The 14,357-nt window shown below is 40.1% G+C and overlaps 1 protein-coding gene across 1 annotated transcript in view; it reads right to left on the reverse strand.

Annotated features, from left to right (window-relative positions):
- The window catches only part of LOC110569221 (dynein axonemal heavy chain 6-like), a 208,451-nt gene that overhangs the window by 30,341 nt on the left and 163,753 nt on the right, over positions 1-14,357 (reverse strand). Inside the window, exons 48-50 of the mRNA XM_064371611.1 lie at positions 11,669-11,848; positions 6,960-7,193; positions 1,866-2,001 (exon numbers count right to left, since the gene is read on the reverse strand). Coding sequence (XP_064227681.1) covers positions 1,866-2,001; positions 6,960-7,193; positions 11,669-11,848 — 550 coding nt within the window. The remainder of the gene's footprint in view (positions 1-1,865; positions 2,002-6,959; positions 7,194-11,668; positions 11,849-14,357) is intronic.

Here is a 14,357-nt window from a genome sequence, read left to right on the forward strand (position 1 = left end):
AAAAAGTAAGTAAGCCCATTAAAAACTGGGCAAAGAACATGAACAGACACTTCTCAAAAGAAGACATACAAGCTGCCAACAAACATACGAAAAAATGCTCAACATAACTAATCATCAGAGAAATGCAAATCAAAACCACAATGAGACACCATCTTACACCAGTCAGAATGGCTATTATTAAAAAGTCAAAAAATCATAGATGTTGGCAAGGTTATGGAGAAAAGAGAATGCTTACATACTGTTGCTGAGAATACAAATTAGTTCAGCCTCTGTGAAAAGCAGTTTGAAAATCTCTCAAAAAGCTGAAAATAGAACTGTTGTTCAACCCACAATCCCATTACTAGGTATATACCCAAAGGAAAATAAATCATTCTGCCAAAAGACACCTGCACTCATATGTTTAACGCAGCACTATTCATAACAGCAAAGACATAGAATTAACCTAGGTGCCCATCAACAGTGAACTGGACAAAGAAAATGTGATACATAGACACATGGAATACTATGTAACCATAAAATGAATGAAATTATGTCCTTTGCAGCAACATGGATATAGCTGGAGGCCACTGTCCTAAGTGAATTAATATAGAAACAGAAAATCAAATACTGTATGGTCTCACTTATAAGTGGGAGCTAAACGTTGGGTACACACAGAAACAAAGGATGGAACAATAGACACTGAGGACTCCAAAAGAGGAGATGGAGGGAGGCAGCAACGGTTGAAAACCTGCTTATTGAGTGCCATGTTCATTACCTGGGCAATGAGATCACTGGAAGCCCAAACTTCCCCAGCATGCAATATACCCATGTAACAAACCAGCACATATACTCCCTGATTCAAAAATAAAAATAATAAATTAAAAAAGGAAATATATTTAAGGCAAAAAGCATTAAAAAGTGAAGAGGAATTTTTTTAATAAAAAGGAACAATTACTAAGAACTTAACTCTAAATCTACTTTTATATACTGGCATAGTTTCACAATTAGAACGGGAAAAATTCCAAAATTACAAAGGAAAATTGCCAATCATAGTGGTATACCTTAATATAGCTCTCTTAGAATGTGACACATCAAATATAAAAACATTAGTAAGATAAATACCACAATTAGCATGTTCGAACTAAAGGTCACATATGGAAACTTGCATTCAAGAAATGACATGCATGGAATATTTTATATAAATGAAACATGTGCCAGGCTGCAAAGGAAGTGTATATAATTCCAAAGAGTCAATTTCATAAGAACCATGAGTAAAATTTCCATAATGCAATTAAATTATAAACAATAAAAAGGTAGCCCCCTAAATCCTAAAATGGTTTTGAACTAAAAAGTGTAGTTTTAGAATTGAAAGGGCTATATATTAAAACTTGTAGGGAAAAATTAATACATAATGTTATAATTCAGAGTAGTTGTCACCTTTGAGGAAGAGAGAAGGGAGAGAGAATAAGGGGATTCTGCCGGTACTGTTCTATTTCTTGATCTGGATGATGGCTTTGTGATAGTTAATCAAATTGTATAATTTTGATTTGCACACTTTTCTAGATGTATGTTATCCTTCAATAAAAAGTTAAAAAAAACTTATGGGATGCAGCTAAAGCAATACACAAATGTATATTTGTATTCTCAAATATACATATATATATACACAAAATATATGTATGTGTATATATATATATATATAAAATAGTAATCATGAAATATTGAAAAGTCATAGGCCGAGAAGTCAACTCAAGAAATTGTGAAAACAAATAATTCACAGTTTCTTAGAAATGAAGGAAGTTCCTAGTGAAAAGTATTGACAGTGCAGAAGAGGTTAAAGAAAACGTTAAGATTAGGATTCAAGCAGATTCTTTTTGTCACATTACCTAAGCGTATGCAAATAGGATGTGACAATATATTTTGGGTAAGTCCATGAAAAACTGGAAATGATTCTTCCAAGTCACAGCATGCAAACCATGTAGCAGTAAGCAGCCAGGGAGCTTCAGGCTTAGGTGGGCGTTCCTATTTGAAGACAGAAAGAAAATGAATATTCACAAAGGCAATCCAAAATAATCTTTCACCTTGTCCAAGTGAAAAATCAAGCTCTAATAGTATGTTAAAATAATCATTTTCCTAGGAAAAGTAATACAATATGGTGAAATAGCAATGGTGTTGAATCAATTCTAATTTTGGACCTTTGCACAGAAGTATAGCTGCTAAAAACTTTTCAGATTGACATTTACAGAAAACAAAGCTGATCAACTAAATCTGCCACTTTCAGCCTGTTTTCCAACACCCTACATCAATCTTTCCCCACTCATCAAATGTTCCTATGCTTAATAATTTTTCTCTAGAGAATAATTTTTCTTTAGAGAACTAGTCTCCAAATGGGATTCCCAGATGTTCTCACCCCTAGGAGATACAGAAAGCTGAGTATGGAACAGTATCAGTAGCAAGACAAATGCCAACCTTATTCCAGCTGTGATAAGTGTTTGTTTAACTATTTTAGATATTCTTAGAAACTTCTGGGAGAAGTATTATGCCATCTGGCAATATTCCATGAAGTACTTGTATATGGGCAAACAGTTTTAAAAGAGACAGAGAAACAGCTGTGATTGTAAGACTGAAACTAGTTCTTTAAAATTTCCTGAATATTTGCCTGAGGTTCCTTACTATGTCTAAAAACAGGTTTATTGAGGTATCATTCACATACTAAGCAATTCATCCATTTGAAGTATATAACCCAATGATTTTAATATATTCACAGATACGTACAACCACCATTACAATTTAGAACATTTAATTTCTCAAAAAGATACTGTGTACACTTTAGCTTTTACTCCCCTTTAATCCCATCCCTTCAACCCTAAGCAACTGCTAAACTACTTACTGTCTCTATATATTTACCTATTATGGGCACTTCATGTAAATCAAATTATATTATATGTGGGCTTTTGTGATGGACTTCTTAGCTTAGTGTTTTTGAGATTCATCCATGTTGTAGCATGTATAATTTAACCAGTAAATACAATGGAAATATTCCAAAAACTGAAAAAAACTCAAAATCCGAAACACTTCTGGGCCCATATGCAACCTGTAATGCATTGTTGCAACTCTAAGCATGCACCCCCTCCCCAAAGGCTTGTTATTTGTTTAACAACTGACTGGATTATTTTGTTTAAACTTGCTTATTTGTTTAACAACTGACTGGATTATTTTAGTGGAGTCTCCCCACAACCCCTGCACAGCTTGAAGCCTCTAATGTTGCTTCTCAAGCGGTGCAGCCTTAGGAATGACCACAGTTACCCTGAGATGATTATAGTTTTTTCAGGGCTCTTTTTGGTAGTTTCTTTCCCTGACTGCATCTAGCTGCTAAGCACCACTAAGAGTGGGCTGATTGCCCTGAAATTTTTAACAGTGCTCTTGGGGACATACATTTCTCCTCAGACTACAACATTCAAAGTTGGGCGCCTTTGAAGGAGTTGCCGAGATCAGTGTTTGGGTTTTCTTCTGGTCTTTGGCAGGCCTCTCTCTCAGTGTCTTCTCCTAAGTTATCTCTGGCAAATGAGCTGGCTTATAGCTTTGTCTCTCGGTCCAGTAATTTCATCAATTTTTCAATAGCTGTTCACTACAATCTTTATTGTTTTAGAGAGCATCATTAGGCTTAAACTTTTTCATACTCTGTTGGAAATGAAGTCAGTTACCTGTGAGGAGATAAGGAACTTTCTTTTTTATAGTCTGCTTCTCCCACTCAGGCAAAATCTCCAAGCCAGCGGCATGACAAGGCTACACTTTTTCCCGAGTCATATTTTAGCTCTAGGAGCTGAGTATGCCATGGGTGGGAAGACAGTAGCCTCAGGTCTCCTCAGCTTGCCTCTGCCATTGAGGAACTACTATTTTAGGAGCTGGGAAAACAGTGATGATGCACTGAACACAGAGCCCCAGTCTCCCAGTGGGGGCTGGGTGGAAGAAGGCAGCCCCACCTTCTGGCTATACTCAACAGGAACTTATCCTTAGCAGTAGGTAGCTGTGGGCAGGATAAGAAATGCTGAAGTCCTGTCCTCCTCAGGAATATGGCCCTTTAACTGGCAGCAGGGAGTAGGCAGGAGTCCTGTGCTCTTAGCTGCATCAGTCTGGAGTGCAGTTTCTATCTCACTAAGCTGGGAGCAGGAAGGGAGGGAGTGGGTCTAGGTTCAAAGACCACAGACTCTTGCTCTCCTTACTGAAACTTTAGTAAATTTTCTCAAATAAATGTTTATTCATTTGCTATATGTGACCAAGACCATTTCCAGATACTTTAAATGATGCTTATATAATTTTCAACAGGTTTGCTGGGGAGCAGGTTGAAGATCCTCACACTGTAATGCTGGAGGTGGCATTTCCCTGAGTTACATCTTGATCCCAGATAAACCTTTCAAAGACTCTTATATTAGTTAAAGTTCATAGGCATTTCCAAATTTCTAGTACACAATTCTGAGTGGTTTTGCAGTATTTTGATCTCTAATAAGAATCTGTAAAACAAATCACTGGTCACTTGTTGTAAAACAAATCACTCGTGTAAATTTTAATGAATTTTCCAGAAAATAGATTTCATGTAAAGTTTTCTGGGTATGCTATTATATACTAGCATCATTTTTTAGATTCCTAGCATTAAGAGAAAATGCTTTAAAAAAAGCTTGTCGGCTGGGTGTGGTGGCTCACACCTTGTAATCCCAGCACTTTGGGAGGCCGAGGTGGGCGGATCATGAGGTCAGGAGTTCAAGACCAGCCTGGCCAAGATGGTGAAACCCCGTCTCTACTAAAAATACAAAAATTAGCTGGGCATGGTGGTGTGCACGTGTAATCTCAGCTACTCAGGAGGTGGAGGCAGAGAATTGCTTGTACCTGAGAGGTAAAGGTTGCAGTGAGCCAAGATCACACCACTGCACAGCTTCGGTGACAGAGTGAGACTCCATTTCAAAAAAAAAAAATAAAATTTCTTGTCCAACCAACAGCCCACAGGCCACATGTAGCCCAGGATGGTTTTGAATGTGGCCCAATACAAATTTGTAAAGTTTCTTAAAACATGATGTGATTTTTTTGAGATTGTTTTTTCTTTAAGCTCATCAGCTATCGTTAGTGTTAGTGTATTTTATGTGTGGCCCAAGAGAATTATTCTTCTTCCAGTGTGGCCCAGGGAAGCCAAAAGATTGGACACACCTGCTTCAAAACATCATCATTTAAAAACATTACTTGTCTAGACTGAATATCGCCAATGATAATAGCCTGGAGACCTCAATTTCCAGAAATCCATTTACCTTGTCCACATGTGATAGAAACCTGCAGATGCTTCAAGCTTTGTGTATTGGTTCCAGTTGTTTTCTCTTTGTCCTTAAACTCTAACTGTTGTGGTTTGATCCTGGAAATACCAACTTCTGCTCACGCCAGCCAGTCTCCAGTTGCAGACCCGGGCATCTCCCCCACCTTTTGTTTTTGTTGCCACCTTCTGGAAATCTATGTTTTGCTTATCTGAATTTTCTTTAAATTTGTGGGCCACTAGTTTGTGGTATGTGTGTGGATTAAGCCACTTTAAGGGACTGGAGCAAGCAGGATAAGCAGATGAATATGAAGAAGGGAACTGCAGCAGAACTCATATTATAGAAAGTGACAATCAAGTTATTTTGTCACTTCCCATGCTTTATAATGAAAAATATCTCCAGGCAAGAGAGGGTCATGGTTTTTAAAAAACTATTGCTAAGTCTGTGAATTACAACTTTTGTTGGATTTTAGCTCTTTATATTTGTAAGAAGGTCAGCTTTACAAAACATGTTCACTTCTACTAGCTCACTGGTTACTCCCAACATTCCTTTTTGATAGATGAGGACAGTGCTCCATACAGAGGTTAAATGATACATTACACAGCTAGTTGGAGGCAGAGCTGAGTTATAACCTGGGTCTCCTGACCCCAGTTCCCCTCCACTGGGCCACACAGCCAAATTTATGACCTTCAGCCACCAGAGTCACCACAGAGCACTGATAGGTGCTTGTGGGCTCTATCTAGACTAACGATTGTTGCATCGGTCTGTTTTCATGCTGCTAATGAAGATATACCTGAGACTGGGTAATTTATAAAGAAAAAGAGGTTTAATGGACTCACAGTTCCAGGTGGCTAGGGAGGCCTCACAATCATGGCAGAAGGCAAAAGGCACATCTTACATGGCAGCAGGTGAGAGAGAATGAAAATGGTTCTACTATAAGGACACATGCACACGAATGTTCATTGCAGCACAGTTTACAATAGCAAAGACCTGGAACCAACCCAAATGCCCATCGATGATAGACTGGACAGGAAAAATGTGGCACATATACACCATGGAATATTATGCAGCCATTAAAAATGAGGAGTTCGCGTCCTTTGTAGGGACATGGATGAACCTGGAAACCATCATTCTCAGCAAACTGACACAAGAACACAAAACCAAACACCACATGTTCTCACTCATAGGAGGGTGTTGAACAAGGAGAACACATGGACACAGGGAGGGGAGCACTATACACGGGGGTCTGTTGCAGGGGAGTGGGGGGGACAGTGGGGGGAGGGAGTTGGGGAGGGATAGCATGGGGAGAAATGCCAGATATGGGTGAGGGAGAGGGAGGCAGCAAATCACACTGCCATGAATGCACCTATGCAACAACTTTGCATGTTTTTCACATGTACCCCAAAACCTAAAATGCAATAAAAAAAAACAAAAAAACAAAAAAACAAAAAAACAAAAAGAAAATGAAGCGAAAGAGGTTTTCTCTTATAAAACCATCAGGTCTCATGAGACTAATTCACTACCACGAGAACAGTATGGGAGAAACTGCTCCCATGATTCAATTATCTCCCAACAGGTCCCTCCTACAGCACATGGGAATTATGGGAGCTACAATTCAAAATGAGATTTGGGTAGCAACACAGCCAAACCATATCAATCATCATCTAAGTGGGAAATAGTTACCTTTTCCAATCCTGCAGAACCTCGGAGAAAGAAATTCCATTCAGCATCAGTTAGAGTTCCTTGCTGACGCATAATCTCAACACAGAGCATAAAGCTATAGATGAGTTTATGTTGTTCAAAAAGTCCTCTTGAAACATTGACATAAGCAGTTAGGAGAGTTTGTTCTAGTAGTATGTCCAGGCGCTGTCGCAGATTTTCTGTCTTTACAGACGTTTCAATGGTGGTATTGAACAACTGTGAAAGAGAGCTGTATCAATGCCTCTGATTTAATTCATTCTCTGGGGAGAAAAAAAAAACCCTCTATCTCCCTTGCTAGCATTCAGTGAGTAAATGGCAGCATGAGAGATGAATACAGTAAGTCTTCAATGTGGCCAACAGGTTCTTGGAAACTGAGACTTTAAGTGAAATGAATGCACAGCAGGTCTTTGAATTATGAACAACCTTGCTTTCGAAATCATTTTGCTATTATATTGATAAGACAAAAAGAACTGATTTCATTATATGTCATTTTGCTTAACAAAGTCACAGTTTCCAAGAACCTATCCACAACATTGAGGACTTACTGTACTATGAAAAAGTCTAGAATTCATCCCAAAGTGATATGTGCTATTTGTTTTCTACACTCCCCGTTCTCTCTTATTTTTTAGCAATGGATCAATGCCAAGCTCTTGACAATATTTAAAAGGTATCATCTTGATGTGAGACATGAAACTTTGGAAAATGAAGGTGAGCTGGCAGGACCAGTTTTTTCACATCTTCAACCCAGATTTGACAAACCCTTCACTTTGGGGTGAGAGATGTAACAGCAAGGTAAGCTCATGCTTATTTCCTAGCACTTCCCCAAGATAATTCTTAGCGTGTAGAAACAATGTGCTAGAATTTTCCTTGAAATGTAAGAGAAACTGATTTTAAAGGAGATTTCTAACCTGTTTCCTACCTGGAAGTTTTGAAAGGAGAATCAGTATTCCAAAGGTATTCAAAACTATCCCATATTATAAAGATATAGAAGGCAGTAGAGATGGTGGCATTGAAGGATTAGGCCTGAGGTAGCCCTCCCCATTTTCTGCAACTTCTAAGAGGAGTGGAAGGGATATCAAAAAATTCCTAAAGGCCCCAAGCTGTGTGAGGAAGCTGAACAAAGCCTGAATGTGTGGCCTTCCATGAAAGTCATGGGGCAAGGGGGTCTTGCAGCAGAAACTCAGGGGAAGTCCCATCAGGGTCCTGAGGGGCATGTGATTACAGTCTCAGGATCCACAGTCTGAGGGGTAAAGGTGGGAGGTGAGGCAGTACCTGCCCAATCCCTGGGATCAAGATATATTATTCATGGTGAGGGCAGATGGATCAGAACAGACTGGCAGCTGGAAGCCTGCTAAGGACCAAAGCAGATCAGAGCCAAGAAGTGTCCTCTACTCATTCCTAGAAATACTGTGCTGAGGCTGTACAGGCCCTTCCTACCCACCCCTTCTACAAATAAGATGGAGCACAAATGGAAAATGGCCTGACTGTGTCAGTCTCCTCAACAAAATGGTCTCCATTCCCCAAAGTTAAAAGGGCTTAGAGGAAGCCTACAATTATTGTAAAGTCCTTGTTAATTTTCCTGAAAGCTTGGTTGACAAGGATAATAGATTTTTGTTTTAACACATTCAGGAGAAAAGAGAATTCAGTCTTCTTTAACAATCTGCTAAGAAGCATAGAGGTTAAAGCCCAGTGAATATGTCATAAATATGGTACCAAAATAAAACATGGGAAATCTCAAAATTCCCTAAAGAATTTCACTGTGAAATGGGTTTGGTAGAGGGTATCCTGGCCAAGGCTGTCACCTACAGATATGTTTTGGATTTCTGATTTCCCTTCTAATCCATAAAACTCCAGAGCTTTGATAATTCATCCTATATCACTTTTACTTTCGGCCCAAGATATTTTAGGATATCTTCATTTTTATTTTTTGAAGGAGATTTTAAAACCCTGAAAAGCATAAATTCCAAAACACCCAGGATAAGAAAAGTATTATCAAAAAGTCATTTAGGTGGCATTAAAGGATTGGTAATTCTTATTTTGCTTGGGTTAATACCTGTTAACTAAAGGAAGGGAGCAGAGATATGAGAACCCAAACCCTTGTCTCTAGGAATTGAGGTTTGAACCCAGCACAGATGGCTTTTAAAAGCTGCTAAAGTGAACATCTTGTTGAAAGACAGCCCAGGCCTATCTAAACAACATGACTCCCATTTCCTTCAATTCCTCATTTCCATTCTTTCCTAGAAATGGAAATTGCTCCTGGACCTCCAACTATTATGAAGGGTACTAAATAAGACCTCTAGAGGAAAAACCAAGCTTGGTCTAATGTCATAAGAATTGTTTGAATACTGGAAATTCAGTAAGAATTACTGGAACGTTATATGCAGAGATCAAAACAGACTCTTCATGAAACACTCATGAGTGTTATGTGGTGCTATACACCATTGGGGATATGGGATGGGTGAGGCTTCATTTTTGCCTCCTGGGAGTTCAGATTCCAGCAGGAGAGAGAAGGCAACCACCCAAGACAATGTGGGTTAACATTATGGCATATGAAGCATATAAAATGTTTTGGATAAAAACTGCTGAAACTGTTTGCTATTCCTCCTCCCATTGAGAGGTAGAGTCTAAATCCCCTTCTCTCAAACTTGGACTATCCTAGTGATTTGATTGACCAACAGACTGTAGCAGAATTGATGTTGCATGAACTTCAAGGTTAGGTCAGAAAAAGCCCTGGAGCTTCCACCTTGGTTTCTTTGGATGTTTGCTTTGGGGAGAGGCCCTCTTGGAACCCAGTTGCCCTGTAGTGAGAAGCCCAAGCCACATGAAGAGGCCACTGCAGGTGCCATGGGTGACAGCCCAGCCATGTGAGCCAGACATTTTGGATGTCCATTCTAGTCAGCTTCCAGATGTTTGCAGCCCCAGCAGCAGGTTTTGCTCGAGAAAGTGGCATTTAGGTTGGGAGTGAAGGCATTCTAAAGAGAGGGAGTGTCAGAAACACAAAAGCATCCAGTTAATCTTGGGAATGTAAATAGATTAATTTGGCTATTGCAGAGGAGTCATGAGAAAGGTGACTGGAGAGATGAAACAGGGACAGGCTGGATGTGGCTTTGGATTCCAGACTATAGAGTCTGAATTGTGTTGATGGGAAATATCTGTGAAAATTCATTTAGAACCTAGGCCTGTGGAACAGTGTTTTGAAAACACTAGGCCTAGGCTGGCCTGGCTTCCAGGTGTGTGAGCCAGCATTGACTATCCAGGGCCATGTAACAGGAAATAAAGATATGTTGCAGGGAAAGAGCATCATGTTCACAGTTCTCCACTGTTTTCTACCAAGTGGCATGCAAGGAGGGAGAGGCCTTTGTTGGCTGAGTTGCGTCATGGGTAGGGTATGAGTATGGATGAACAGAAAAGTCAAAGCAAGTTAAACTGCTCTACCCAGAAGAGGAGACAGCACTGCCAAGAGACTGAGCCAGGGAGGCTATGGTGGGGTGGGCTGAGAGGAGGCCACTGGCACCTGAGAGAACCTCTGGAGTGAATCTCTGGAGAGAACCTCTGATGCAGTTGCTGTGTAGTGAGTAATGCAAACTCTCTGTCTCCCCTGGGAGTCTTTAGCAAAATTGACATTGCCTGCTGAAGCTTTGTGGCATTGAATTTGCTTTTGGGAGAAAAAAGAATGCTGCTACAGAGGATAAGGGGTGAAAACATCCTACTCATGAGACAGCAGATGAAATTCAACTGTGAATATGAGCTAAAGAAGAGAGACTGAAATAAAACAAGAGAGTCTTATAGTCATGTGGTGAAAGTGGGGCAGGAACAGGAAAGATCCCTCTAAATCAAAGGCGGGTGCAGCGAAGGAAGAGGGACAGGCTGTTGCATAAAATGTTTGGGAAATAAAAGATACATAAACCAATCTGGTAAAGGTCGATGCTGTTCAGACTTGAGATATAGCAGAAACACTAACAGTGGAAAGGAATCTAGATTACTGCAGAGGATGTCTGAAGAAATGGCACTGAGCTGTGACTCTTAAAAAAGAGAGAAAGGCAGGCCTAAATGAAAACAAGCATGCTAATTAGTTGAGGAAGTTAGGAGCAAATGAAACTTGCAAAGCAGCCTTCTTCTCTTCCTCTCCAGAGTGTTCTGTGCATATCAGGCAATCGAATCTTTAAAAATATTCTAAATTTTATATGTACATATATATAATAATCAATAACTCTATTCTAAAAACTGAATCTTTGGAAGGGCTGGTGGAACCACTCTTTTTTTTTTTTTGAGACAGAGTCACGCTCTGTTGCCCAGGCTGGAGTACAGTGGCATGATCTTCACTTACTGCAACCTCCGCCTCCTGAGCTCAAGCAATTCTCCTGCCCCAGCCTCCTGAGTAGCTGGGATTACAGGCACATGCCACAACACCTGGATAATTTTTGTATTTTTAGTAGAGATGGGGTTTCCCATGTTGGCCAGGGTGGTCTTGAACCTCTGACCTCATGTGATCCACCCACCTTGGCCTCCCAAAGTGCTGGGATTACAGGTATGAGCCATTGCACCTAGCTGGAACCACTGTTGAATCATTCGTGCACCTGGAAGATTTTACCTGATAACTAGACCCATGGCTTGTGTGAGGCAAGAAGTAATTTAACAGGTGTAATGGAAGCCAAAGAGATGACTTTCATTAACAACAGGAAAACACTTACCTGTTTAAAGTATTTTAACGAGTACTGGTACATAGGATCTATTTCTGAGAGGCTTGCAATGACAAAGTACATCAGAGAGCCTCGAGTGGCCACTGGACGATACTTCTCACGAGCCACATTGATCATCTGCTCAGTGGACTCTGCTTCTTCCAGCCTGGTTTTAATGGCACCAGAAGTGATCTGAATAAACATATAATAACAAGTTCTTAGGGATCTGTTCCAGAAAAATAGTGGGACTTTTGGAATGTATCCAGTTAGGTCTAGGGAAGAAATAAGGATAGAATGAGTTGGTGATTACAGCAAGGGGTCCCGAGGTAGAAAGACTGAGTCTCAGGGCTTGGCGACCTGAATAAGCTGACCTTTCTTCCTTCTAGTGTTAAGAATAGGCAGAGGGCAACAGGCAATACAAGTAGCTTTGAAAACATAGGAACAGCACATTTCTGAGACTCAATCTGAGTTACTCCTACAATGCAAACACTAACACAGCACTCCTAATTGCTCCTGAACTTCTTTGTGAGAAGTCCAGGGCTCACACAATGAATGAAGGTATGAAAAGAGAAGGGATACCCAGGAAAACGCCCAAAAGAATGGAGTAGAGAGTTGCTGGAAGGCAGTGGCACCACATCCCTCCCTGGAATAACAAGGGTGACTAATATTCTTATTCTTTACATAGTGTTCCCAGGTACAGACATGTGGGATAGAAGCTGTTTTTTGTGGAGGATTATAACCCTAAGTGAGTTACAGAAGATTTCGGGGTCTTTTGGTTTTCTGCACTTTGGGTTTGTGGGTCTGGGGAGCCCTCTGGCCAATAGACCTTCCAAGATTCCCTTCTCTGTGTCTTTCAGTCTCTCTCTCTCTTTCTTTTTTTCTAAATTAATTAATTACTCTTTCAAAAAAAATGTATTTTTTATTGCATTTTAGGTTTTGGGGTACTGTGAAGGACATGCACAACTGTTGCATAGGTAGACACATGGCAGTGTGATCTGCTGCCTTCCTCGCCATCACCTATATCTGGCATTTCTCCCCATGCTATCTCTCCCCAACTTCCCACCCCCTGCTGTCCCTCCCCTATTTCCTCCTGACAGACCTCAGTGTGTGATGCTCCCCTCCCTGTGTCCATGAGTTCTCATTGTTCAACACTTGCCTGTGAGTGAGAACATGCGGTGTTTGATTTTCTGTTCTTGTGTCAGTTTGCTGAGAATAATGGTTTCCAGGTTCATTCATGTCCCTACAAAGGACACGAACTCATCGTTTTTGATGGCTGCATAATATTCCATGTATATGTGCCACATTTTCCCTGTCCAGTCTATCATTGATGGGCATTTGGGTTGGTTCCAGGTCTTTGCTATTGTAAACAGTACTGCAATGAACATTCGTGTGCATGTGTCCTTATAGTAGAACAATTTATAATCCTTTGGATATTTACCCAGTAATGGGATTGCTGGGTCAAATGGAATTTCTATTTCTAGGTCCTTGAGGAATCGCCACACTGTCTTCCACAATTACACTCCCACCAATAGTGTAAAAGTGTTCCTATTTCTCCACATCCTCTCCAGCATCTGTTGTCTCCTGATTTTTTAATGATCACCATTCTAACTGGCATGAGATGGTATCTCAGTGTAGTTTTGATTGTATTTCTCTAATGACCAGTGATGATGAGCATTTTTTCATATGTTTGTTGGCCTCATATATGTTTTCTTTTGTAAAGTGTCTGTTCATATCCTTTGCCCACTTTTGAATGAGCTTGTTTGATTTTTTCTTGTAAATCGGTTTTAGTTCTTTGTAGATTCTGGATTATCAGCCCTTTGTCAGATGGGTAGACTGCAAAAATTTTTTCCCATTCTGTTGGTTGCCAATTCACTCTAATGATTGTTTCTTTTGCTGTGCAGAAGCTGTGGAGTTTGATTAGGTCCCATTTGTCTATTTTTGCTTTTGTTGCCAATGCTTTTGGTGTTTTGGTCATGAAGTCTTTGCCTACGCCTATGTCCTGAATGGTTTTGCCTAGGGTTTCTTCTAGGGTTTTTATGGTGTTAGGTCTTATGTTTAAGTCTTTAATCAATCTGGAGTTAATTTTAGTGTAAGGTGTCAGGAAGGGGTCCAGTTTCTGCTTTCTGCATATGGCTATCAGTTTTCCCAACACCATTTATTAAACAGGGAATCCTTTCCCCATTGCTTGTTTTTGTTAGGTTTGTCAAAGATCAGATGGTTGTAGATGTGTTGTGTTGCCTCCGAGGCCTCTGTTCTGTTCCATTGGTCTATATATCTGTTTTGCTACCAGTACCATGCTGTTTTGCTTACTGTAGCCTTGTAGTATAGTTTGAAGTCTGGTAGTGTGATGCCTCCCGCTTTGTTCCTTTTGCTTACAATTGACTTGGCTATGTGGGCTCTCCTTTGGTTCCATATGAAGTTTAAGGTGGTTTTTTACAGTTCTGTGAAGAAGGTCATTGGTAGCTTGATGGGGATAGCGTTGAATCTGTAAATTACTTTGGGCAGTATGGCCATTTTCATGATATTGATTCTTCCTAACCATGAACATGGAATGTTTCTCCATCTGTTTGTGTCCTCTCTTATTTCGTTGAGCAGTGGTTTGTAGTTCTCCTTGAAGAGGTCCTTTACGTACCTTGTTAGTTGTATTCCTAGGTATTTTATTCTCTTTGTAGCAATTGTGAATGGAAGTTCATTCTTGATT

The sequence above is a fragment of the Aotus nancymaae genome, unplaced genomic scaffold (assembly GCF_030222135.1).
Source record: "Aotus nancymaae isolate 86718 unplaced genomic scaffold, 86718_ANA_hifiasm-v0.15.2.pri h1tg000141l, whole genome shotgun sequence".
Classification (NCBI taxonomy): Eukaryota; Metazoa; Chordata; class Mammalia; order Primates; family Aotidae; genus Aotus; species Aotus nancymaae.